At 38.1% G+C, this 23,978-nt stretch overlaps 2 protein-coding genes across 2 annotated transcripts; one reads left to right on the top strand and one right to left on the bottom strand.

The window, feature by feature from the left end:
* Window positions 1-1,130: 1,130 nt before the first annotated feature.
* Window positions 1,131-19,913, top strand: LOC131959364 (receptor-type tyrosine-protein phosphatase H-like). The gene is made up of 23 exons (XM_059324549.1): window positions 1,131-1,415; window positions 2,634-2,757; window positions 2,907-3,161; window positions 3,331-3,588; window positions 4,070-4,324; window positions 4,494-4,748; window positions 5,009-5,266; window positions 9,252-9,509; window positions 10,458-10,715; window positions 10,926-11,195; window positions 11,553-11,810; window positions 11,905-12,138; window positions 13,138-13,410; window positions 14,216-14,309; window positions 14,397-14,447; window positions 14,871-14,952; window positions 15,110-15,200; window positions 16,023-16,099; window positions 16,770-16,904; window positions 17,065-17,184; window positions 17,373-17,533; window positions 18,359-18,494; window positions 19,534-19,913. The coding sequence occupies exons 1-23, from the start codon at window positions 1,341-1,343 to the stop codon at window positions 19,672-19,674; spliced, it is 4,119 nt and encodes a 1,372-aa protein (XP_059180532.1). The 5' UTR covers window positions 1,131-1,340; the 3' UTR covers window positions 19,675-19,913.
* A 39-nt stretch (window positions 19,914-19,952) lies between these two features.
* On the bottom strand, window positions 19,953-22,860 carry si:dkey-197c15.6 (putative nuclease HARBI1). Its single transcript, XM_059324557.1, has 2 exons — window positions 22,068-22,860; window positions 19,953-20,634 (listed from the first exon to the last, which is right to left on the bottom strand). The coding sequence occupies exons 1-2, from the start codon at window positions 22,750-22,752 to the stop codon at window positions 20,213-20,215; spliced, it is 1,107 nt and encodes a 368-aa protein (XP_059180540.1). The 5' UTR covers window positions 22,753-22,860; the 3' UTR covers window positions 19,953-20,212.
* Between the last annotated feature and the right edge of the window lie 1,118 nt (window positions 22,861-23,978).

Here is a 23,978-nt window from a genome sequence, read left to right as displayed (position 1 = left end):
TCCAGCTTTATATCGATATATCAGCCAGTTCTAAGTCATGGATGAGCTTCTCAGCATATGCAAGTCCAAGAGGCAAGTACTGGGCAACACATTTGGTGTTGTGCTCATAGAAATGCTATGCAAAATAATTTATCAAGTGGTATAGCATACACCTAGTGTACAGTATGACCTCACATACTGTCAGCCTGAGTCAGAGCAAGACTTTTGCTAGATTGGTGAAGCAATGGTTCCAAACTTCAAATAACTATTGAAGTGTACGGTTTTGTTATGCATTAAGGTTCTAGGCCTTTCTCTCCTCAAGAATGGCCAGAGCCACAAAATCACATAAATTTTACATTTTTTCTTTCAATAGAAGGTTTCAGTTACACCAATTTTAATTGACATAATTATATGTTGTAATTCTGCATTTCAGCCAGCTATTCTAATGTAATACCAGGAGAAGTGGAAAATTAATATAATTCATAAAGGTTACTTCCTCCTCATATTTCCCTAATGGACAAGATTAGACAATGTTTTATTTGATAGACCAACACTTTTATTTGAGTGCTGAACCATAATTTGATACCATAAACACTGTCATGACTTCATGTTCTGCTAAAGTGTACCCATGTTTTCTGTTCACACTTCCTTATAGATGTCAACCACAAGGAAGCTATAAATATCACTGTCTTCAGAGACACTGTGAAGAAACCAAAAGCAAATCTACTGTTGTGTGAAACCAGTTCAACTGAACTGAGACGGCAGGTGATTTTAACTGAGAAATCATTAAAATATTCATTTTAAAATAGTAAGAAGACAAAACAAATATAATTTATATGGAGCAACACTTGAAAGCATTGCCTGCGTTCATAAAAACTTGATAACTTTATTTGCACACCATAAAGGATTACAGGCAAGTGCAAACATTAACCTGCTTACGACAAACACAGCTAAAGCAGCCTACTAAACATGTAAAACAGGGTAAAATTTACTTGATTGACTTACCTTTGAAAAGAACCACATTATAACCGTTAATAAGGAAGTAGCAGGCGGGGCAAAGGTCTCTGTGGTTGTACAAGGCCAAAAAGGAGAAGCAGCTATTTACTTAGTCACTTGCCAGTATGAGAGGGGACCAGAGGTGACAGAAGGAGGACACGGAGAAGAATTAAAAGTCAACACCCCTGGAATCAAGTTAATATTGGACTTCATCTCTTCAGGCACGAAGGAATTCTTTGCCAACCTCAAGTGTTGTTGTTTTTGTCAACACAGCCGTGGCAGAACTGAAAATAGAAACTTGAAGTTTATCTTGGGATAACAAAGGACATTTACAACTGTATAGTATGAGTGTAGCTTAATAAACCATGATAATGAAGCCATTATCTTTCAAAATCAACTCAGACCACTTTCTGCTGTGTGTCTTCCTGAGTCTACTATGGGTAAGTTTTTTTCTTTTTACTTTCCACTCTGATAGTGATCAGATCAGTCTGTCTGTTAAAAGAAGGTTAGCCTCAACAAAAGAAAAGCGTCAAAACCACAGTGATGGTTTTAAGTCATGATAAGAACAGCTTAGACTGTGGAATAACGTTATACTACTATAATGATTCTGGAGTGTACAGAAAACAAAAAGACTTGCACAACTTTAGAATGATGGACTTTTACAGATGGTGAAATATGAATAAATTTTTTCTTGACCGCAGTAATGTGTTCTCACTTCCTCAGAGAAACAAATGTGTGTATAAGGAAATAATGTAATGTAAAACATAGAGGACAATATGCCGTCTTTTTATTGTATATTTTAGACAAAAGGATTGAACTGAATACAGTTCTGTATTATTGCTTTTATCTTTTGGAGTATATGGAATAATATTGTAGAAAACATAGCCCATAGAAGATATTTTCAGTAAAGACTGTGCACTTCATTATCATGATTTCATTTTATCAGCTCTTTTAGTAGCATACCGTCAGCGTTGCTGCACTCATTAAGATTTATAGGTCAAAGTACAAATTGATACAATAATTTCCAGAGCATAATTTGCATTTCGAGATCTCAGATGTTTCCTGTGTGTCAGGCACACCAATATCATGTTTCTTTCAAGTTGTTTGTACGTTATGTACGTTTGTACCTTTTAGGGAAAAAGAAAGTAGAAAGTTTTTTTAAAGAAAGTAGAATAGAGAGTCTCTAATCTGTAGTGCTTTCTTTTTCCCCCCTCCTTGTCACACTACTGTTCATATAGTACATTCGGTGATTTTTCTTATTTTCTACCTTATATATTGGTATTAGACCTCAAAACTATGATGTAACACATATGGAATCATCATATGTGTATATATCATTTTTTTACTACATAATTCCATTTGTAATCTTTCACAGTTTTGAGGTATTCAGTATTAATCTACAATGTTGAAAATAATAAAAATAAAGAGAAAACATTGAATGAAAAGGTGCGTCCAAACTTTTGACTGGTACTGTATGTTCAATACAATATAATATCAATAACTACAATTCGAGAACAGTGTTGCATTAGGATACTCACAGTCAGCATAACTTTGAGTCCATAGTCAGATGAACACTTCAGTCTATTTTGTACAGTATAAAATGTTTTTGATGTTAGGTCATTCTCTCTGTGTTCCAACAATTCCTATTCTGTTTTTAGGGTGTCGCTGAAACCAAGACAACAGACACAATGCCAACATCAACAGGGACAAGTACACCAGAAGCAGAACCCACAACAACACCATCCACCACTCCATCGACAACCCTTCCAACAACACAGCCACGTATGTTTGAGCTGTTGCCTTCTATCTTTGGTTGGCCACATGTCTGTATTTCCTTGTGTTATAGTGCAGACTTGTTTTGGAGGCTAATATATTATCTAATGTTGCACTCAACTCCTGAAAACAAGTTTTTATGTCTCTTTACATCCTAGCTCCTCTCAATGCGAAAGATTTCAAATCAGTTGACCAAAATGAGACCAGTATAACTCTGCAGTGGAAAAACGTGGGTGACTTCTACAACTATACACTTGAGTTCAGTGGAGGACAGATAAACATCGCTGGATCAGAGGCAGACCTCATTACACGCATAGTCCCAGATCTCATTCACACGACACAATACAACTTCACTCTCTTCACTGTGCGTGGAACTGCCAGTAGCGTCGGAGTAAACACCACTGCATATACTGGTAAGTCATTTTTTCAGAGCTGTTTTAAGATATAGCTTAAAGTTTCACAGAAACACATGAGTGTTACTCACCTAATATATTTGGTTGTGTCTCGTGAAATACTGGAACTTAATGCAACTAATTATATCCAGATTTTGTGACAGTATCTTCATGTCTCTTTACACCCTAGCTCCACCTAATGCAGAAGGTTTCAAATCAGTTGACCAAAATGAGACCAGTATAACTCTGCAGTGGAAAAACGTGGATAAAGTCTCCAACTATAGACTTGTGTTCAATGAAACGGAGATTGATGTCCCTGCATCAGAGGGAGAACAAAATTCTACCTACACAGTCTTAAACCTCACTAGTGGGACTAAATATGACTTCACTCTCTACAGTCTGTTTGAAAATGTCCAAAGCAGCGGAGAAAAACTCTCTGCAGTCACGGGTAAGATGTTTTCTCTCTGACATAGACCTACAACAAGACCCAGGCTGGAGCTCTGTTACAGTGTCTGATTTAAAGTTTCTTATTAATAGATGACTGTGGCTCACTTAACATTGTGGCTGTTGCTGATAAGATAATTGAGTTATATGAAACTATACATTTGGTTAAAAGACAAATAAAAACCCTTGTAGAACCTGATAATGTAATAACTCCCCGATAATGTAATAACCCCGATAATGTAATAAAAATCTGCACTTGAGTCCATTGAAAATGTAATAAAACCTGATAAGGTAATAACTTCCCGATAATGTAATAAAGTGCATTCCCAATAATGTAATACACTTTTTACCATTAAGGTAATAAAGTATAAAATTAATGGGAGGTTATTACATTATCAGGTTAGCCTGATAGGTTAGGAATATACTGTCGTTTTTCAGTAAACTCAGATTGTGTTACAGTCTCTTCATGTCTCTTCACATCCTAGCTCCACCTAATGCAGAAGGTTTCCAAAAAGCTGACCAAAGTGAGACCAGTATAACTCTGCAGTGGAAAAAAGTGGATAAAGTCTCCAACTATAGACTTGTGTTCAATGAAACGGAGATTGATGTCCCTGCATCGGAGGTTGATCCAGTGAAACACACAATCCTAAATCTCACGACTACGACACAATACAACTTCACTCTCTTCAGTGTGTATGAAAATGTCCGTAGCGACGGAGTAAACACCACTGCATATACTGGTAAGTCATTTTTTCAGAGCTGTTTTAAGATATAGTTTAAAGTTTCACAGAAACACATGAGTGTTGCTCACCTAATATATTTGGTTGTGTCTCGTGAAATACTGGAACTTAATGCAACTAATTATATCCAGATTTTGTGACAGTATCTTCATGTCTCTTTACATCCTAGCTCCGCCTGAAGCAGAAGGTTTCCAAAAAGCTGACCAAAGTGAGACCAGTATAACTCTGCAGTGGAAAAAAGTGGATAAAGTCTCCAACTATAGACTAGTGTTCAATGGAAAGGAGATTAATGTCCCTGCATCGGAGGTTGATCCAGTGGAACACACAATCCCAGGTCTCACGAATACGACACAATACGACTTCACTCTCTTCAGTGTGTATGAAAATGTCCGTAGCACCGGAGTAAACACCACTGCATATACTGGTAAGTAAATTCTCCTCTCCTATAATCACATAACAAGAGCCAGAACAGAGCTTTGTAAAAATATAATGTAAAGGATTACAGTAACAGAGTGTTACTTACCTAATATATTTGGCCGTGGCTGGTGAAATACTGGAATGTAATGCAACTAATTATTTGTTTGCAGAAACTACACAAATCACAACATTTAATCATGTATACTCTGTCATTTTTCAGTAAACTCAGATTGTGTTACAGTCTCTTCATGTCTCTTTACATCCTAGCTCCGCCTAATGCAGAAGGTTTCAAATCAGTTGACCAAAATGAGACCAGTATAACTCTGCAGTGGAAAAAAGTGGATAAAGTCTCCAACTATAGACTTTTGCTCAATGAAAAGGAGATTGATGTCATTGCATCAGAGGGAGAACAAAACCCTACCTACAGAGTCCCAAACCTCACTAGTGGGACTAAATTCAACTTCACTCTCTACAGTCTGTTTGAAAATGTCCAAAGCAGCGGAGAAAAACTCTCTGCAGTCACGGGTAAGATGTTTTCTCTCTGACATAGACCTACAACAAGACCCAGGCTGGAGCTCTGTTACAGTGTCTGATTTAAAGTTTCTTATTAATAGATGACTGTGGCTCACTTAACATTGTGACTGTTGATGATAAGATAATTGAGTTATATGAAACTATACATTTGGTTAAAAGACGAAGAAAAACGCTTTATTGTGACGATGACTGACTCTCAAGACTTTTTCTACGATGAAACTTTAATCTCTTTGTCTTTTCAGCTCATAAGAATGTAAACACATTTGTCTTTGTCTTTGGAGCAAAACAAAACTTGCAATGCACAGACATTATGTGATTATATAGTGTGTATTTACAAGGATTACTTGCTGACAAAAAAACTGTTCATCACAAACATGTTAATCAGGGATATCCTGCCATTTTAAAATGTTTTATTTTGTGGCAGTTCCTTCATAATTTTTCTTTACATCCTAGCTCCTCGTAACACGGAAGAGTTAAAATCAATCAATCAAAGTGAGACCAGTATAACTCTGCAGTGGAAAAAAGTGGATGACATTCTCAGCTATAGGCTCATGTTCAATGAAACGGAGATTGATGTCTCTGCATCAGAGGGAGAACAAAACCCTACCTACACAGTCTTAAACCTCACTAGTGGGACTAAATTCAACTTCACTCTCTACAGTCTGTTTGAAAATGTGCATTTATCTTGTGTGGACTTAACCTAGCTCCTAGTCTCTGGTAATGTAATTTTGCTTTAAGATTGTGAAAAAAATTTCAAACCAACCCCGTTGGGGCTGCTGGTGGCTTGGCCCCTTGCACCATCTTTGTACCTCCTGCCCTGACCATGACAACGTACTCAATCCCAGTTCGAGTTTCAACTAGAAGATTCTTCAGACCTCGCACAACCTGTCGCACTTATCACAACCTTGTGCACCCTGCTCGCTCCAAGCACACTCAGTGCCTCGTCAAGGGTGGACTCTGGAACTGTCAGTCTGCATGTCGCAAGTCTGAGTTCATCTCTGGCTTTGCTGCTCAGCAATCACTGGACTTCCTTGCCCTCACTGAGACATGGTTAACACCAACCAACTCCTCCACTCCTGCAGCTCTTTCTGCTGCCTTCTCCTTCTCTCACACTCCTAGACACACTGGTAGGGGTGGAGGAACAGGTCTTCTTATCAACCGTGACTGGAAGTTCTCCCTCCATCCACTCCCACAGTTCTCTCCACGGTTCTTTGAATTCCACGCTGTCTCCATAACCTCTCCCTCACCAATAACCATTGTTGTTCTCTACCGCCCACCTGGTCCCCTTGGAGAATTTCTGGAGGAGCTTGACGTCCTACTGTCAAACTTCCCTGAAGATGGTCCACCACTTGTCCTTCTCGGGGACTTCAACATCCAGCCCGAGAAGTCAGCAGACCTACTACTTCTACTCTCCTCCTTCGCTCTCTTGCTCACTTCATCACCCCCTACTCACAAAGCTGGCAACCTCCTCGATCTCATTTTCACCAGGAATTGCTCGACTACCAATCTCTCTGTAACCCCACTTCATGTCTCTGACCACTACTTTGTCAAGTTCTCTCTCCCACTCTCCCGATCGGACTGTCTGTCCTCACCGACAGATACTGCACTGGTCCGCCGCAACATTCGCTCTCTCTCTCCTCCTGCTCTGGCCTCAACTGTTCTCTCATCCCTCCCTTCATCGGACTCATTCTCACTTCTGCAGCCCAACTCTGCAACCGACACTCTCCTTGCCACCCTCTCCTCCTCTCTTGACTCACTCTGTCCTCTCACTCCTCGTAAAGTGCGCAAGTCCTCCCCTGCCCCTTGCCCGTCCTACCACTTGTCAGCTGGATCCTATTCCCTCCCACCTGTTTCAGTCTATTGCTCCTGATCTCCTCCCGTTCCTCTCCCATCTTGTCAACACTTCCTTGACTACTGGCTGCTTTCCTAACTCTCTGAAGGAAGCGAGGGTGAATCCTCTCCTAAAGAGATCCACCCTCGACCCATCCTTAGTGGACAATTACAGACCCGTCTCTCTCCTGCCGTTCCTCTCCAAAACTCTGGAACGGGCTATCTTCAATCAGCTGTCCTCCTATCTGCATGGGAACAACCTCCTTGACCCTCACCAGTCTGGTTTCAAGAAGGGCCACTCAACAGAGACTGCCCTTCTCGCTGTGACTGAACAGCTTCACAAGGCGAAGGCGGCCTCTCTCTCATCTGTTGTGGTTCTACTGGACCTTTCTGCAGCTTTTGACACTGTGGATCACCAGATCCTCATCTCCACCCTTCATCACCTGGGAGTATCTGGCTCCGCCCTCTCTCTGCTCAAATCCTATCTCAAGGACCGCACCTTCCGTGTAACTTGGAGGGGTTCTGTTTCAGAACCCTGTCTACTCACCACCGGGGTCCCTCAAGGCTCGGTCCTTGGTCCGCTCCTCTTCTCGATTTACACCAACTCCCTTGGCTCCCTCATCCACTCGCATGGCTTCTCCTATCATAGCTATGCCGACGACACCCAGCTAATCTTCTCATTTCCCCAGTCTGAAACACGTGCAGCAGCACGTATCTCTGCATGTCTGGCCGACATCTCCCAGTGGATGTCCTCGCACCACCTCAAACTCAACCTGGGAAAGACTGAGCTACTTTACCTCCCAGGGAAAGGCTCTCCCACCACTGACTTCCACATCACTGTCCAGGACACAGTGGTTGCCTCCACAGAAACCGCCAAAAACCTTGGCGTAACTCTTGACAACCAACTGTCCCTCTCAACAAACATCACCGCCACCACCAGATCTTGCAGATTCTTGCTGCATAACATCAGGAGGATCCGCCCGTTTCTCACCCAGAAGGCAGCTCAGGTCCTGGTCCAGGCACTGGTCATCTCACGCCTGGACTACTGCAACTCCCTCATGGCAGGTCTGCCTGCCAAAGCCATCCGACCTCTACAACTCATCCAGAATGCAGCTGCTCGATTGGTCTTCAATCTTCCCAAATTTTCACACACAACACCTCTCCTCCGCTCCCTCCACTGGCTACCAGTGGCTGCGCGGATACGCTTCAAGACTCTAGCTCTGGCGTACTCTGCTGCTAACGGTTCAGGTCCTACTTACATCCAGGACCTTGTCAAACTCTACACCCCTGCCCGTCCTCTCCGCTCTGCATCAGCCAAACAGCTAGCGACTCCCACCTTGCGTGGGTCAACTCGCCTCAAAACCTCTTCCAGACTTTTCTCTGTCTTGGCTCCCAAATGGTGGAACGAGCTCCCCACCGACATCAGGACCTCAGACAGCCTGTACATCTTCCGCCGCAGGCTGAAGACCTATCTCTTCCAACAATACCTCGGTTAAGTCATGGTCACCTAACAGATATATATATATTAAAAAAAAAAAAAAAAAAAAAAAAAAAAAAAAAAAAAAAAAAATTTTCTTCTTCTTTTCTCTTCTTTTCTTCTTTAACATATAGCACTCCTTAGCAATGACAGTTAGCTCTTAAAGTTATGTACTTACTCGATTCCTATGGTCTATGTCTAGTACCATCAGGTTGAATGCACTTATTGTAAGTCGCTTTGGACAAAAGCGTCTGCTAAATGACATGTAATGTAATGTAATGTAATGTTGCTGATAAGATAATTGAGTTATATGAAACTATACATTTGGTTAAAAGACGAAGAAAAACCCTTTATTGTGACGACGACTGGCTCTCAAGACTTTTTCTACGATGAAACTTTAATCTCTTTGTCTTTTCAGCTCATAGGAATGTTAATTTTAACTGTACTTATCTCTTTCCACACCTTTGTCTTTGTCTTTGGAGCAAAACAAAACTTGCAATAGCTACACTGGCAATGCACAGACATTATGTGATTATATAGTGTGTATTTACAAGGATTACTTGCTGACAAAAAAACTGTTCATCACAAACATGTTAATCAGGGATATCCTGCCATTTTAAAATGTTGCATTTTGTGGCAGTTCCTTCATAATTTTTCTTTACATCCTAGCTCCTCGTAACACAGAAGAGTTAAAATCAATCAATCAAAGTGAGACCAGTATAACTCTGCAGTGGAAAAAAGTGGATAAAGTCTCCAACTATAGACTTGTGTTCAATGAAACGGAGATTAATGTCACTGCATCAGAGGGAGAACAAAACATTACCTACACAGTCTTAAACCTCACTAGTGGGACTAAATTCAACTTCACTCTCTACAGTCTGTTTGAAAATGTCCAAAGCAGCGGAGAAAAACTCTCTGCAGTCACGGGTAAGATGTTTTCTCTCTGACATAGACCTACAACAAGACCCAGGCTGGAGCTCTGTTACAGTGTCTGATTTAAAGTTTCTTATTAATAGATGACTGTGGCTCACTTAACATTGTGGCTGTTGCTGATAAGATAATTGAGTTATATGAAACTATACATTTGGTTAAAAGACAAAGAAAAACCCTTGTAGAACCTGATAATGAAATAACTTCCCGATAATGTAATAACCCCGATAATGTAATCAAAATCTGCACTTGAGTCCATTAAAAATGTAATAAAACCCGATAATGTAATAACTTCCCGATAATGTAATAAAGTGCATTTCCCAATAATGTAATACACTTTTTACTATTAAGGTAATAAAGTATAACATTAATGGGAGGTTATTACATTATCAGGTTAGCCTTCATTTCGCAAGTCCTGATAATGTAATAATTCCCCAATATTGTAATAATTTAACAGCAGACCACCAATTACTTGAGTTCAAGTGGTGATATTGTGTAGGAACTCTAGCTCAAGAGCTCTAGCGCCACCAACAGGTCAAAGTTGAATGTTTATTAACTTTTGACCCGTTTTTCACAAACGAGGTATCCATGACGACACACGAATGCATTTAACAGCTTCTTGAAATCTAAAGGTGCTTGGTGTTATACTTTATTACATTATTGGTAAAAAGTGCATTACATTATTGGGAAATGCACTTTATTACATTATCAGGAAGTTATTACATTATCAGGTTTTATTACATTTTCAATGGACTCAAGTGCAGATTTTTATTACATTATCGGGGTTATTACATTATCGGGGAGTTATGACATTATCAGGTATTTACAAGGATTACTTGCTGACAAAAAAACTGCTCATCACAAACATGTTAATCAGGGATATCCTGCCATTTTAAAATGTTTTATTTTGTGGCAGTTCCTTCATAATTTTTCTTTACATCCTAGCTCCTCGTAACACGGAAGAGTTAAAATCAATCAATCAAAGTGAGACCAGTATAACTCTGCAGTGGAAAAAAGTGGATGACATTCTCAGCTATAGGCTCATGTTCAATGAAACGGAGATTGATGTCTCTGCATCAGAGGGAGAACAAAACCCTACCTACACAGTCTTAAACCTCACTAGTGGGACTAAATATGACTTCACTCTCTACAGTCTGTTTGAAAATGTCCAAAGCAGCGGAGAAAAACTCTCTGCAGTCACGGGTAAGATGTTTTCTCTCTGACATAGACCTACAACAAGACCCAGGCTGGAGCTCTGTAATAATATATAAAGTGTTTTTAACAGATGGCTTTTGCTTACTGAATATATATATTAACTTGTAACATGTTCTCCTTTTTTTTTTTTTAAATGGTCAGTAACCGTCACAATTTGTTCCGTGCTGAAACAACCCTGTACCCTCTTTCCTCTTTCAGCTTCCAGAAACGTTAACAATGTGACCGTGCTGAGACAGAATGAGAGTAGTATAACTCTGATGTGGGACAAAGTTAACAACATCTCAACATACGTCCTACAGTATGATTACAATGGAAGTTCCATTGAGGTCACGTGCGACACATTTTATCACAATGCGACAGTTACTCGTGTGGTCTCATTGCTAAATGCTGGGACAAAGTATCGTTTCACTCTCATCACTGTCTTTGAGAAAGTTAACAGCACTGGATTCTCATTTAACGCTGCGACTGGTAGGTATTCTGCTTATGATATGCAAATCATACACAAATTGCTGCATTTAACTGTTACTTTAAAAAACAGTCCCAACCATTACTTAAGTAAAAAATAAAACTTTAAAAAGACATCACATTAAGAGGAAAAAAGTGGAAAATAGATGCACAAAAGTCAGAAGATAGTGATCTGGACTTGACTTTGTACTGCCTGGATACATCTACACAAGACGTCTAACTTGAAATGGTTGTCTCTAAAATATGTCTAGGATATTTCTCACGCTTATCATCAGGTTGCATGTCTAGAAAAACAGACATGCAGTATTTTTTAACACCTTTATTATAAGTTATTTACGTGGTCTGTGTATGTGTTTTCAGTTCCCTCAATGGTGGCTTCGGTCGATGTGTCTGAACGCTCTTTAACCAGCATAACCCTGACGTGGCCGGATGTGAGAGAAGACTGGGACTACCGTCTCCAACTTAATGGGGAAAATGTGGACCCTCCCCCAGAGAGAACCACGGGTGTTGTGTCCTACGCTATCAAGTCTCTCCAGCCTGGAACAGAATACCGTTTTAACGTGGCCACACTGTTCTCTGGACTCGAGAGCGCTGCTTATGAAGACTTTACAGTAACACGTACGCAGCTCCTTTCTCCTAAACTGTTGTTTATGCATTTTTTCAATATTGTAAAATGTTTTCTGTTTTTTTTGTTGCAATTATTGTCTTTCAGGAATAGACTGTTCCAGTGCAACCTGGCGTGTCACCACCTCATCGATCCACGGCATAATAGAAGGCTTGTTCTCAAATGCAAAGACCACTAACGGATCGCAGCCTCTTGATGGTCATGTGGAAGGTGGCAATGTGTCTTTTACTGGCCTTTACCCTGGTGCGACCTATAATGTGTCTCTTGTGTATGAAAAAGAGTCCCAAAGTTTTTCACAGTGTATCCACGACCTGACAATAAGTAAGTATGAATCTTTCTTACCACATTAACTACACTGTAAAAAAAAATCTGTTTAATTTACGGTAAAATACCGGCAGCTATGGTTGCCAGAACTTCACTGTAAAAAATACAGTGAGCGTATGTAAATGTAAATATCAGCAAAAACTGTAATTTATACTGAATAATCCCATTACTTTTAGGATAATTGTGTCATCATGGTATTTCTCCATTAATTTTACATCAAAATTTTATATTTTTACACTAAAACTGTGAGTTTTATGATATTCTTTGATTTACAGTAATTAAAAGTATTCACTACGGTGATGTACAATGTTTAATTTGACAACCTATTTCTGATGCAATTTGACAGTGTTTTACTGTAATTTCTACAAAGGTTTTTTACAGTGTAGTATTTCTCTTTATTTCTGAAATAATAATGTGAAGTATGGACATGATCTTTCTCAGTCCACATTTTAAGAAGAAAGATTTTAAAGCTACCATAATGGTAGTGGAAAGTGCAGGAAAAACTTCAGAGCACTCTGCAGCACCTTTTATTCACCTACCACAAATTAATACTGCTGTTTGAAATGTTTCTGTATTATTATATGGCCTGCAGCTGTTATTATTTTTAATATGAATTGATTTATAAATAATTTCTCTCAAATTATGAAATAATTGCTTTGTCTGTAAAATGTGAAAAAATATGAGTTCCTAATCCAGAGTCAACAGCTCTGTCTTCAAATTGCAAATTTTCTTCCAACCAGCAGTCAAAACAATCAGAAAATAAAGAAAAACATCAAATCAGTACTCAGTAAGATTGTCAGAATGATTGGCATGTTGTGTCTTTATAGTTTGTTAAGATAATTTTTTGTGGATTGACTAATAATGTGTTATATTTGACTATAACTTTTCTTTGGGACAAAAAAAGACAAATCAATGATTGAAATGAATGTTTTGTTTTATGACAAAAGTTAAACTAAAATTGCATTTTAAAAGCATATTTCCACTTGTTTGTCTCAGTGCCTCCAGCTTTAACTGCTAAATGTGAGTATTCGGGAGCTGGCTACGCTGTCTTTATTGTCTGGAAAGAACGGGAACCTGGTATGTGGACTTCAGTGGAGCTGAACGTGTCTGATCAATCTACGGAAATCAAAGGAGATCAAACTGAGAAGCGTCATGAAACGATAATTGGATTCCTACCTGCCAGAACATATCAGGTGTCTTTGGTTGCAGTGTCTGGGACTGTAAAGAATTCTGAACCATTTGTTTTTTCCTGTCTTACTGATCCCAGGGGTGAGTCAAAGTGACTTTTTTACTCTACACTCAAAAAATAACTTGTTCCCAGAACGAAATAAAATTATGGAAATAATTTCCACCTAAATAAAATGCTTTAATTTAGTGAGAAACAGTTTTGTTGAGTGAACAAAATGTAAATATGTCGGGTCAACATGATGTATTTGCATTACTGTTACATAATTACCAGGGGTCAGTCCAACTAGATCTGTAAGGGTAATTGTAACAAACTAACGTAATTTTCTTGGGCCATTTAAACTTGTATGATATTATTAAGGGTTAGTTTATTTAATAGCGTAGTTACAACTACTTTTTAAAATAGTGAAGTACATGAATTAATTATGCTGAACCAACAAAACAAAGTTAGGTTGAAGTGGTTTAGCCTAAAAGATTGCCTTTATCATATGAAAATGAACATAATAGCAATTATTCAGGAAATACATATTTTTTATGTTCAGCAATTTAACTAGGTTGTTTTAACATAAAGTATTCCAGTACATTTTAAAGTGTTTCATTTCAAAACTACATGTTTTAAAACTGTTCAACCACAAAACATAATTTTATTTAGTAGAAGCTACATGTTAGACTAAGGAGAAGGTAACAGACACCCAGTTTGCTTTTTTTGAGTGTATAGAAAGAGCATTAATGTGTGTTTCCTGATGTAACACGTTAACAATGTTTTCTCAAATTTTGCTTGTTTGGGCATCGGTTTTAAAACTTTTTTTTTGGTTTTGCTGTCTGCTGTGTTGAGTATCTCCTGTGTTACAAAGCATTTGATTCAAACTCTACTTTATTTTCTATCCAGGAGTCATTGCAGGGTCAGTATGTGCTGTTCTGCTTTTTCTTCTCCTGGTCCTGGCTGTCTTCATTGTTATTAAAAAAAGACCAGATATTTTCAGGTTGGTGCTGCCTCAGTGACTATAGTTCATATTTCATTAGTACTCAATCAGACTCAATCAGAGATAATCTCTGCTTCTTTCCAACAGCCAAAAAAAATCATTCATTAGTGGTTCCAGACAATCCAAAACTAAGTGCAAGTAAGTATATGTTTCATAATCTCTTCATAGTGTTAAAATCAGATTCTCAAAAAGTGGGGCGCTGTGTAAAATGTAAATCAAAACACAATTAATCGAATTCAGAATATTTTCCAAAAACAAATAGTTTTCCAGTTTCAGCATAGATATCTTGTCTTTTTATTGTATTAAATTAGGCTGTAAAAGTACATTATCACAGTGTCCCAACTTCTTTGGAATCATGGTTGCAGGCCTTCAATGCAGTGAAAAGAGAAAATGAGGTCTCGTATAATTAGATAGAAGAAGTAGGTTAACCACATATGAAAATATACTGTATTTAAGATAACATGTATCTTCATCCTGCAATATTTATGTATATCCATTGTCTTTATCAGCATTACAGAGTGACTTGAAATCTACTTTTTTTTAATGTTTTTTTTTTTTCAGACCTATTTCTGAGTCAAAGTTTCCAGCCCACTTCCACCAATTAGGCGCGGACGAGAACAGAGGTTTCACTGAGGAATATGAGGTGCGATAAAAAGTGAATCATGTATTGTTCTTCCTCTTCTTTCTGTTTCCTATTTTTATATAACAATAAAACTTTCCGTGTATAATTGCTGCCTAATTTGCTTTCCGTTGACCTTTGTCTCAATCACCTAACGTGTCATCTGCCAACTTCCATGCAGAGCCTCGTTTCTGTTGGCACGGAGCAAACACGAAAGGCAGCTACTCTACCTGAGAACAAAGCCAGGAATCGTTTCAACAATGTCCTGCCCTGTAAGCCTGTCCTCTGACTGCTTGACCACAATATCATGAGCAATAGAGACAGTTGCGGTTCTACACAGGGGCCTACAGAGGCCACTGCCCCTGTGTAAAAGCCTTTGGCCCCTGCTGTGGCCCCTGTGTCAAATTAATAATAAAATGAACAATGGAACAATTCTAACCTTTTTTTTGTTCAAACAATATCTCATTGTACACAAAAGAAACCCAGAATGTTACATTGTATAATAGTTTAACTCTATGGAGTCTTATAGGGCTATTTTGTCCATTTTTGAGTCCTTTTCATGTCTTTACGTGTCTTTGTAAGTCATTTTGTGTCTTTTTTGGTCATTTGTGTCTTTTTTGTGTCTTTTTTTGGTAAATTTGTGTCTGTTGTTATGTCTTTTTTAGTTATTTTTTTTGTTTTTTTGTCATTTTGTGTCTTTTTTTTGGTCATTTTGTGTCTTTTTTGTCATTGGTGTCATTTATGTGTCTGTTTTAGTTATTTTGTGTCTTTTTTTGTCATTTTTATGCCTTCTGTGGGTTTTTTTTGTTATTGTTATTCTGTCTTCTCATTTTTTGTCTTTTATTGGTCATTTTGTGTCTTTTTTGGTCATTTTGTGTCTTTTTCAAGACATTCAAAGATTTTGAATGCTTAAATATCACCTTTGCCATTTTTTCATGTGCTAATGTGCCCCTCTGATTAAACACTGGCCCCTCCTTGGCCCCCACAATAAAATTGGTCTAGAACCGCCACTGAATAGAGACTCACTAGATCCACTGGCTCATTCTTAGCAATGTCTACTTGCAGTTCAACTATCTTCTGTTTTCTCATCATAGACGACTGGTGTCGGGTGAAGCTAGCGACATCCAATCCTGATGGAACCTCTGACTATATCAATGCCAGTTACATGCCAGTAAGTAATATTTAATGATGGACAAAGGGCAGAATTGATAAGCTTGAACTGTTTATCACATGCAGCTGTGTTGCCATTTATGAAGTCATAGACATGCCATAAAAACAATAAAATAAAATTAAAATGTGTTAAAGAAATAGAAAATAAATGGGATAAGATTTAATAAGTAAATACAAAATGTGAAAAATATAAAGACACATAAAAGGAAAAATAAATGTGGAAATATAAAAGAATAATTTAAGCATTTTCATTGATGCAAAAATATTGGAGCTAAAGCAATCAGAAAAATAAAAGGATAAGAATAAATAAGTAAATAAATGACACTATATAATAAATAATAACATAAAATAAGAAATGTATATACAATAAATATATATACTTTATTCTTTTATTTTTCGTTTTCTTTCCATTTTTTTATTTACTTATTTATTCTTTAATTAATCTTTGTTTTTCATCACTTATTTCCTTCTTCTTTTACAGATATATATATATATATTTTATTTACTTATTTATTCTTTAATGAATCTTTGTTTTTCCACACTTATTTCCTTCTTTATATATATATATTTTTAATTATTTTATTTATTTATTTTTTTCATACTGAGCCGTGTAGGACGTAAACAAGCTAGAGAATAGTTCATGTTTGACAACTTTGACAATTGCTTCTCAGGGCTACAACAGCAGCAGAGAGTACATCGCCACTCAGGGCCCTCTGCCCACCACAGTCAATGATTTCTGGACAATGATCTGGGAACAAAAAATAAAAGGGATTGTAATGGTAACAAACTGCAACGAGGGAGGACGGGTGAGTCACGAGAAAGATCTGAAAATGTTTTATTGCCAGATTGTAAAGGAAGTGCAAACGTAAATCAGTTAGTCATTGTAAATCATTTGCTCTTGGTGTGATAGTTAATGAGTCCTATTGTGTAGGTCATTACTGTATTACTTTTTGTTTGTTTTTCTAGGTTAAGTGTGAACGATACTGGCCTGCAGACAAGCCTTGCTCTTATGGAGAGCTGGTGGTCACTTTGAGATCCGAGCAGCAGGAACCCGACTGGACGTTGAGGGAGTTCAGGGTGAAACATGTACGAAACATCTCTATCGTGTTCATAGTGTTACTAAATAGGTTTGGTATTTATGTATTTCCAAGAGACAAAGCACAACAAAAGTGGGTAAAAGTGTGACATATGTTTGATGACTTCATGGTCGACTTTCTTGCTTCAGAATATAGACTAACTGTGTTTCAATTCCTCTATGTGAATTGTCTTAAAAGAGGAACAACTCAGAGGAGCGCACAGTGAAACATTTTCACTTCACTGCTTGGCCTGACCATGGAGTCCCACAGGGCACACAAGTCCTGATCCAGTTCAGAAGCCTAGTGAGACGCCACATAAATGCAGAGGGGGGCGGAGCACCAACTGTGGTCCACTGCAGGTACAGAATGAGTGCTTGTCTTAAGTCTGGAGAGTAACCTATCACAGTCAGACAAAGGTCAAAGACGCGCCCCGTAGTTGGGTCCACTGTTGTTATGAGAGCAATCGCGGTTCTAGACCAATTTTGCTGTGGGGGCCAAGGAGGGGCCAGTGTTTAATCAGAGGGGGCATATTTTAAAAACTGCAAAGACGATATTTAAGCATTCAGAACATTTTATTTTAGGTTATTTAATAATCTCATTTAAGCATATTTGGAAGATACAAATACATTGATTGAAACAATGAGACTAACCAACAAGAACAGTTATTTTTGTACGTCAATGATATTTCTCATCTTTGAGCACAATTACCTTTATATTTATTTTGAAAGTGCGGTATAGTCAGAATTATGTTTTTTTTTAAATATACACAAGCTTTTATTGCTTTTATTTAACTACACAATGTACACATTTTGGGTTCCTTTTGTGTACAATATTGTTTGAAGAAAAAATAGGTAAGAATTGTGCCGTCATTCATCGTTATAAAATGATCATTTCATTATTAATTTGACACAGGGGCCACAGCAGGGGCCAAGGGCTTCTTCACAGGGGCAGTGGCCCCTGCAGGCCTCTGTGTATAACCGCCACTGTATGAGAGTCTGTAATTCTGTCATTTTAAATTAAATACAAGCTTCGAAACCTTCACTGGCTTAGTTTAAGTTAGTTATGAATAGGAAGGTGCTCAGGAAAATTATTGAATGTGAGGTATTTCTATATAATGTTAAAATTCTACTTTGAAACCATTAGCACCACCTGATTTTAAGTTTTGCTGCATGTGTCTCTCCTAGTGCTGGAGTGGGGAGGACGGGCACGATCATTTCCCTGGACGTGTTGCTTCAGCAGCTAGAGAAGGAAAGAACAGTGGGAATCAAAGGCTTTGTGCACAAGATGAGACTGAGCCGGCCATACATGGTGCAGACAGAGGTAAAAATGATTGTAATATGGTATTTAAGGCTGAAAAAACACTTTCTTATTTTTCGATACACTCAAAAAAGCAAACTGGGTGTCTGTTACCTTCTCCTTAGTCTAACATGTAGCTTCTTCTAAATTAAATGATGTTTTGTGGTTGAACATTTTTAAAACATGTAGTTTTAGCATAAAATGCAACACTTTAAAATTTACTAGAATTAAAACTCTGTTTTAAAATTATTTATTTCCTGAATAATTACTATTATGTTCATTTTCATATGATAAAGATAATCTTTTAGGCTAAACCACTTCAACCTAACTTTGTTTTGTTGGTTCAGCACAATTAATTCCTGTACTTCACTATTTTAAAAAGTAGTTGTAACTACCCTATTAAATAAAGTAACTCTTAATAATGTCATACATGTTTAAATGGCCCAAGAAAATTATGTTAGTATGTTACAATTACCCTTACAAATCTAGTTGGACTGACCACTGGTAATTAATTAACAGTAATGCAAATACAGCATGTTGACCCGATACATTTACATTTTGTTTACTCAACAAAACTGTTTCTCGCTAAATTAAAGCATTTTATTTAGGTGGAAATTATTTCCATAATTTTATTTCGTTCTGGGAACAAGTTCTTTTTTTGAGTGTACTCGTTTAGACCTGCGTCAGAAAAGATAAACAAATCAATAGTGTATGTGAGCTTAGGTTTCCATGTGAGCAAAATTTCCATCCTCTAAAAAACTGGGTCCAACTTGGCCTCATTTGACAATATTTATAATATAAAATGTGTACATTTACAATCTTTGTAAATGCAGAATCTGAAGGCAATGGGATAAGATTTTTTCAGGAACCTCAGAAATACTAGCCAATGACCCCAGGGGCAAAATAAACGCTGAATTGTAATAAGTCCAAACACAAAAGCTCTGCCAGCATTATGCAGGCACTTTGAGCCTTATAAACATCTACAAGGAAGTGTAAAAAACAACTCCGCACCCATAGTTCTGCTTTTTTAAATGACCAGCACATTTGGTTGATCTATTTTCAGTCCCAGTACGTTTTCCTGCACCAATGCATCATGGACTGCCTGCAGCAGAAAGAGAACGTCGAGGAGAACATATACGAGAATGCGGAGATGATATACGAGAATGCTACCGCTCTGCGAGAGCTTCGCAACACAAATGTCTAAACTAACCAAAATGATTAGTCTTTTATGCACTGGATTAAAAACTAATTCTATAGTCTAAATGCTGTATTTTGTTTTAAACTGTAAATATGAAAAACATGCATTTCATATATTTACTGTAAATGCTTAGCACTCTTCAGATTTTATTTAAGTTGTATATTTTGGTTCTTTTTATCTGCCAAATGTGTAATCATCTTATTATTATTATTATTATTATTACTGTCATGCAACACTCCAGATGACCGACGAATGTTTTCAAATCACATTTATTAACAATAAGAAATAGATGTAGAAAATAATGATCTTTTATTTGTACAAGAAATAAAATATTTTTATTTACAAAAGTACCTGAGTGTGTTTTTTCAAGTTGGATAAAAACCCAGCACTATGTCGTATTTACATACTCGTATCGAACGGACCCAGAACAGTAACAAACTGTGTATAAATGTTGCTTTATACACTGGGTTGTGATTCTAGTGTTTGTTCTTAATGTATGTCAATGATCATTTGCTTCTTAGAGCAGACAACACACCCACTCTGCTCACACATCCTTCTCTTTACTCGGTGGGTCCCGTCTACTGGAGACAGTAGAGAACTTAGAGTTTATAAGTTCCCGTCTGGCGTTTATGGCCTCGAGGTTGATCTCTACTGGCACTGACCGCTGCTTGCCTGGATGCAGGGGCTCGATTTTACCAGCTACAGGCGGAGGAGGGACGGAGAACTTCTTAGCGATGTTGTGCAGCACACAGCACGTCTTGATAATGTTTGACTTCTTGTCCAAAGATCCTTCTTGTGCGAAACCGAGTTGCATCAGACACCTAAAACGCCTCTTCAAGGAGCCGAGCATTGTCCGCATGACGTTGTAGATCTTCGTGTGGGCCTCGTTGAAGCGGGACTCTTTGTCATTTGCAGGTTCTGACACAGGAGTCAAGACATGTTTGCTTAATAGGTAGCCTTTCCCGCCTTTAACAAACACAGAAGAGGTACAGTTAATAAAAATGTTACATGGATTTACAGGAATTCATTAGAAAGTTGAGAAGCTGTACACATACTCTAAGGAAAGTGAGTGCTTTATTTAGAAGATGATGAAGCAGTATTGTGTTTCAAAACGGCAACTAAAAAAGACATGCATAATTTCCTGTTAACATGGAACTCCTAATTTAGAGTGATTGTAGCAACAGAATTGCATCACCTTGTTTGACAGAAACTATAATGAACTAAAGTCCCCTTACTGGCTTTTTACAGAGGTTTCCTCAGCAAATTCAGTCTGCTGAGGAACTTACAGTTGAAAGCTCCTGAACAAGATAGTAAGTTGATTATGAGTTTTGCTTTTTTTTTGTTGGCACCATAAGATAAATAACAAAATAGCTGTGTTTAAAAAATGTGTTTTCTAATATCTTTATTGACAACTTGTGATCTTGTGACAACGTGTAACTGGGTAAAAGGGCTAATTATGCACTGTCAAACATTAAAGCGACAGTTTACTACAAAATCAAAAACATACTTTTTCTCAGACCTGTTTCTCTATTTATCATTCTAAATTTGTTTGGTGTGAGTTGCCGAATATTGGAGACATCAGTCGAGTAAGAACCTTCCTTCTCTCCAATATCATGGAAGTATATGGCACCTGGCTTCACCTTTCAAAGGGGTTTTGAGGCATTTGGAGCATGCCATGCATCATCATTATAATGGAGAGAAGGCAGACATCTCTACAGCTGATTTCTCCAACACTGGGCAACTCACATGCAAACAATCTTAAAACACTGGTGGACTCAGGATATTTGAGGGCCAGGGGCAAAAACCATGAAAGAGGGCACCCGCTGTATGTGGTGGGGCACCAGCACACAAAAAGGGCCCTTTATCAACCTGGAGGCGCTTCATCGTGTTTTATCTAACACAGGGCCATCCAAGGGGGCAATTTTGCTGCTTTTGCATCACTCCCCTGCTTCTCAGAGTCCACCTTTGATCTAGACCTGTGGGTCCTAAACTCTTTCACATCAGGGATCCCTAAACTCATACAAACTCGACCATGGACCCCTATTTGATGAGCTTTTAGTTGTTTTGTTGGACAAAGTGTATGAAATCCATGGGTAAAATACTTTACATACATTCTATATTCATACACTGTCATTGTTTTACCCATACAAGTAATTATAGTGAAAATAAATGTGTGTTGTTTTTTTTTACTGGGGACCCCCTAGAATACCCTGAAAGACCCCAGGTGAGAGGAAATAGGCGATGTATTTTGGATTTTGGGATGAACTGTACCTTTAAGTGTCACTTTGCACAGATGAATTAAGTTATTCTGACATTCAAACAAGGGGTCCCCACTCTTATTTAATCCACCAGTCTACTTAGCTATCAATCAATCCATCTATGGATCGAATCTGTCTTACCAATAACCCAGTATGCTCCATGCAGCTCCTCCTCCATCTCCCTTCCTTTGAACGATGATTCCCACATTTCCTGCTCAAACGTGCTGCCCACACAACATTTTTCGACATTCAGTATGTTGCCATCGAAGTCACACATGATCTGGCTCACCACCGATGTGTACCCCAGGGAGTTGACAAAAGACCTGAAGGTGTCCTTCTCATAGGGAGAGGCTCTGATCTTGAAGTGAGCAGGAGCAACGACGCCCAGCACCTTGGGGATCCCGCAGAACTTCTCAATCTTGGATGCGACGTTGGCTCTGGCTTCCCGGATTTCTGGGAAGGAGATAAACTGATCGGACATCCCTGCGAGGACGCTGGAGACTGTGGAGATGATGGCGAGGCAGTCGGTCTGGCTCTGGCCGACCCTCTGCAGGACGTCGGCGCAGGAAACTCCGTGTGCGTAATAATTGAGCGCCACCATGACCATCGCGTCCACGGACAGCGGGGTTTTCTTCGTAGCGACGGCCTTCATGCGGATGCGGACAGCATCCGTGAGGAAAACGACGCAGGGTCTGGTGAGGTGGAACATCTTGAACAAAGATTCATCATCAAACTCGTCGAAACAGCTCGGAGGCACACAGTCCTCTCCGTCGGGACCGAGGAGCTCCTCCTGGACGGCGAGCCACACCGGCAGACTGAAGGCCATTTGTTTACTACCGCTAATACACGTGTAACTCCGGAAGAAAGTGCAACAAAAAGATTACAGGATCAAATGATAAACAGTAGCAGGAATAATGGGAGCACAGTCTTCTTCTCTAATGTTTTGTCAGCCTGCAAAGCTGTTCTCTATCGCCACCCAGTGGACAGGCACGCAACCATAAATAGTAATATAATGTAAATCTCAGGAATAGCTGGATTTATAATTTTTGTAGCATTTGTAATTTTTTGTTTGGATAGGTTTACACAAGTGGTTAGTTATGAAGATTGTAAGACTTATTTTGGAATATCAAATTAAGTTTGGCATTTTATGCATAACAAAGAACTAATATTAATTAATAAAACTAATATTTTATATCGATATTGTACAATGGATAAATTGTTTTAAAAAATGTATTATTTATAATTTGTATCATTATTTTTTTAAGTTGCTTCAAGCTTTGGAACATTTTAAATCCTTTAATTATTATTTTTTAAATGATTTATTGTTATTTTTATTTCATATATGTTTTATACTATTATTAAAACGTCCCTCTCCTTGCTAAGGTATGCTGTTGGGAATTATTGTTAGATGTGTTCAACAATTATAATGCAGATTTGTCACTGGAAGATGTTCAATAAAGTTAGGGTGGAGAAATGTGAAGTACTTGGGGGGGTAAATATTTTATGACTTTTAAGTATATTTCTCTTCCTGGTTTGTTACAGTTTGCATGAATAAAGAAGTTCTAATTTCCCCTCTATAAAATAACATGCTAATCCTATATCAAGTAGGAACCCTGCACTGGTGAGAAAAGTGCTTATCTGTTCATAGTATCCCAGTAAAACCATTTACCTTTGGGGGAACCAAAAGCAAAAGAGAGGAAATGGAGGTAACATGCTGTTATAAAAACATTAACTGTTATACCTGAGCTACCGAATTGTACATTAGTTGCAGGTCTAGTTGTAATTTTAACCAATCAGATTCATGCATTTACAATAGTTGTCTAATGGTCCATTAACAATGTACGTTTGAATCAGCACATTTCAAACAGGCACTAAACTAAAATCTAAACTAGAATCATGCCGTTGAACTTTAAAATACATCAGGATATCATGTATATTAGCTTTTTTTGTTTTGTTTATTATCACACAAACCATATATATGTTTAAAAAGTATGTACTTTATTGAATATAATAAGATGCATCCTTTTTCCATCCACTGTACAAGTGTTCATC

The sequence above is a fragment of the Centropristis striata genome, chromosome 21, assembly GCF_030273125.1.
Source record: "Centropristis striata isolate RG_2023a ecotype Rhode Island chromosome 21, C.striata_1.0, whole genome shotgun sequence".
In the NCBI taxonomy this organism is placed as follows: Eukaryota; Metazoa; Chordata; class Actinopteri; order Perciformes; family Serranidae; genus Centropristis; species Centropristis striata.
The sequence above is the reverse complement of the archived record's forward strand: the minus strand, read 5'-3'. Positions and strand labels throughout refer to the sequence as shown.

Excerpts from the sequence above, each read along its gene's own strand:
- LOC131959364 (XM_059324549.1), top strand. The coding sequence starts at position 1,341 with ATGATAATGAAGCCATTATCTTTCAAAATCAACTCAGACCACTTTCTG. Across the intron at positions 9,510-10,457 it reads AAAACTCTCTGCAGTCACGG|CTCCTCGTAACACGGAAGAG; the intron begins GTAAGATGTTTT and ends TTTACATCCTAG. Across the intron at positions 11,811-11,904 it reads TGAAGACTTTACAGTAACAC|GAATAGACTGTTCCAGTGCA; the intron begins GTACGCAGCTCC and ends ATTGTCTTTCAG.
- si:dkey-197c15.6 (XM_059324557.1), bottom strand. The coding sequence starts at position 22,752 with ATGGCCTTCAGTCTGCCGGTGTGGCTCGCCGTCCAGGAGGAGCTCCTC. Across the intron at positions 20,635-22,067 it reads TGGAGCATACTGGGTTATTG|GCGGGAAAGGCTACCTATTA; the intron begins GTAAGACAGATT and ends TGTTTGTTAAAG.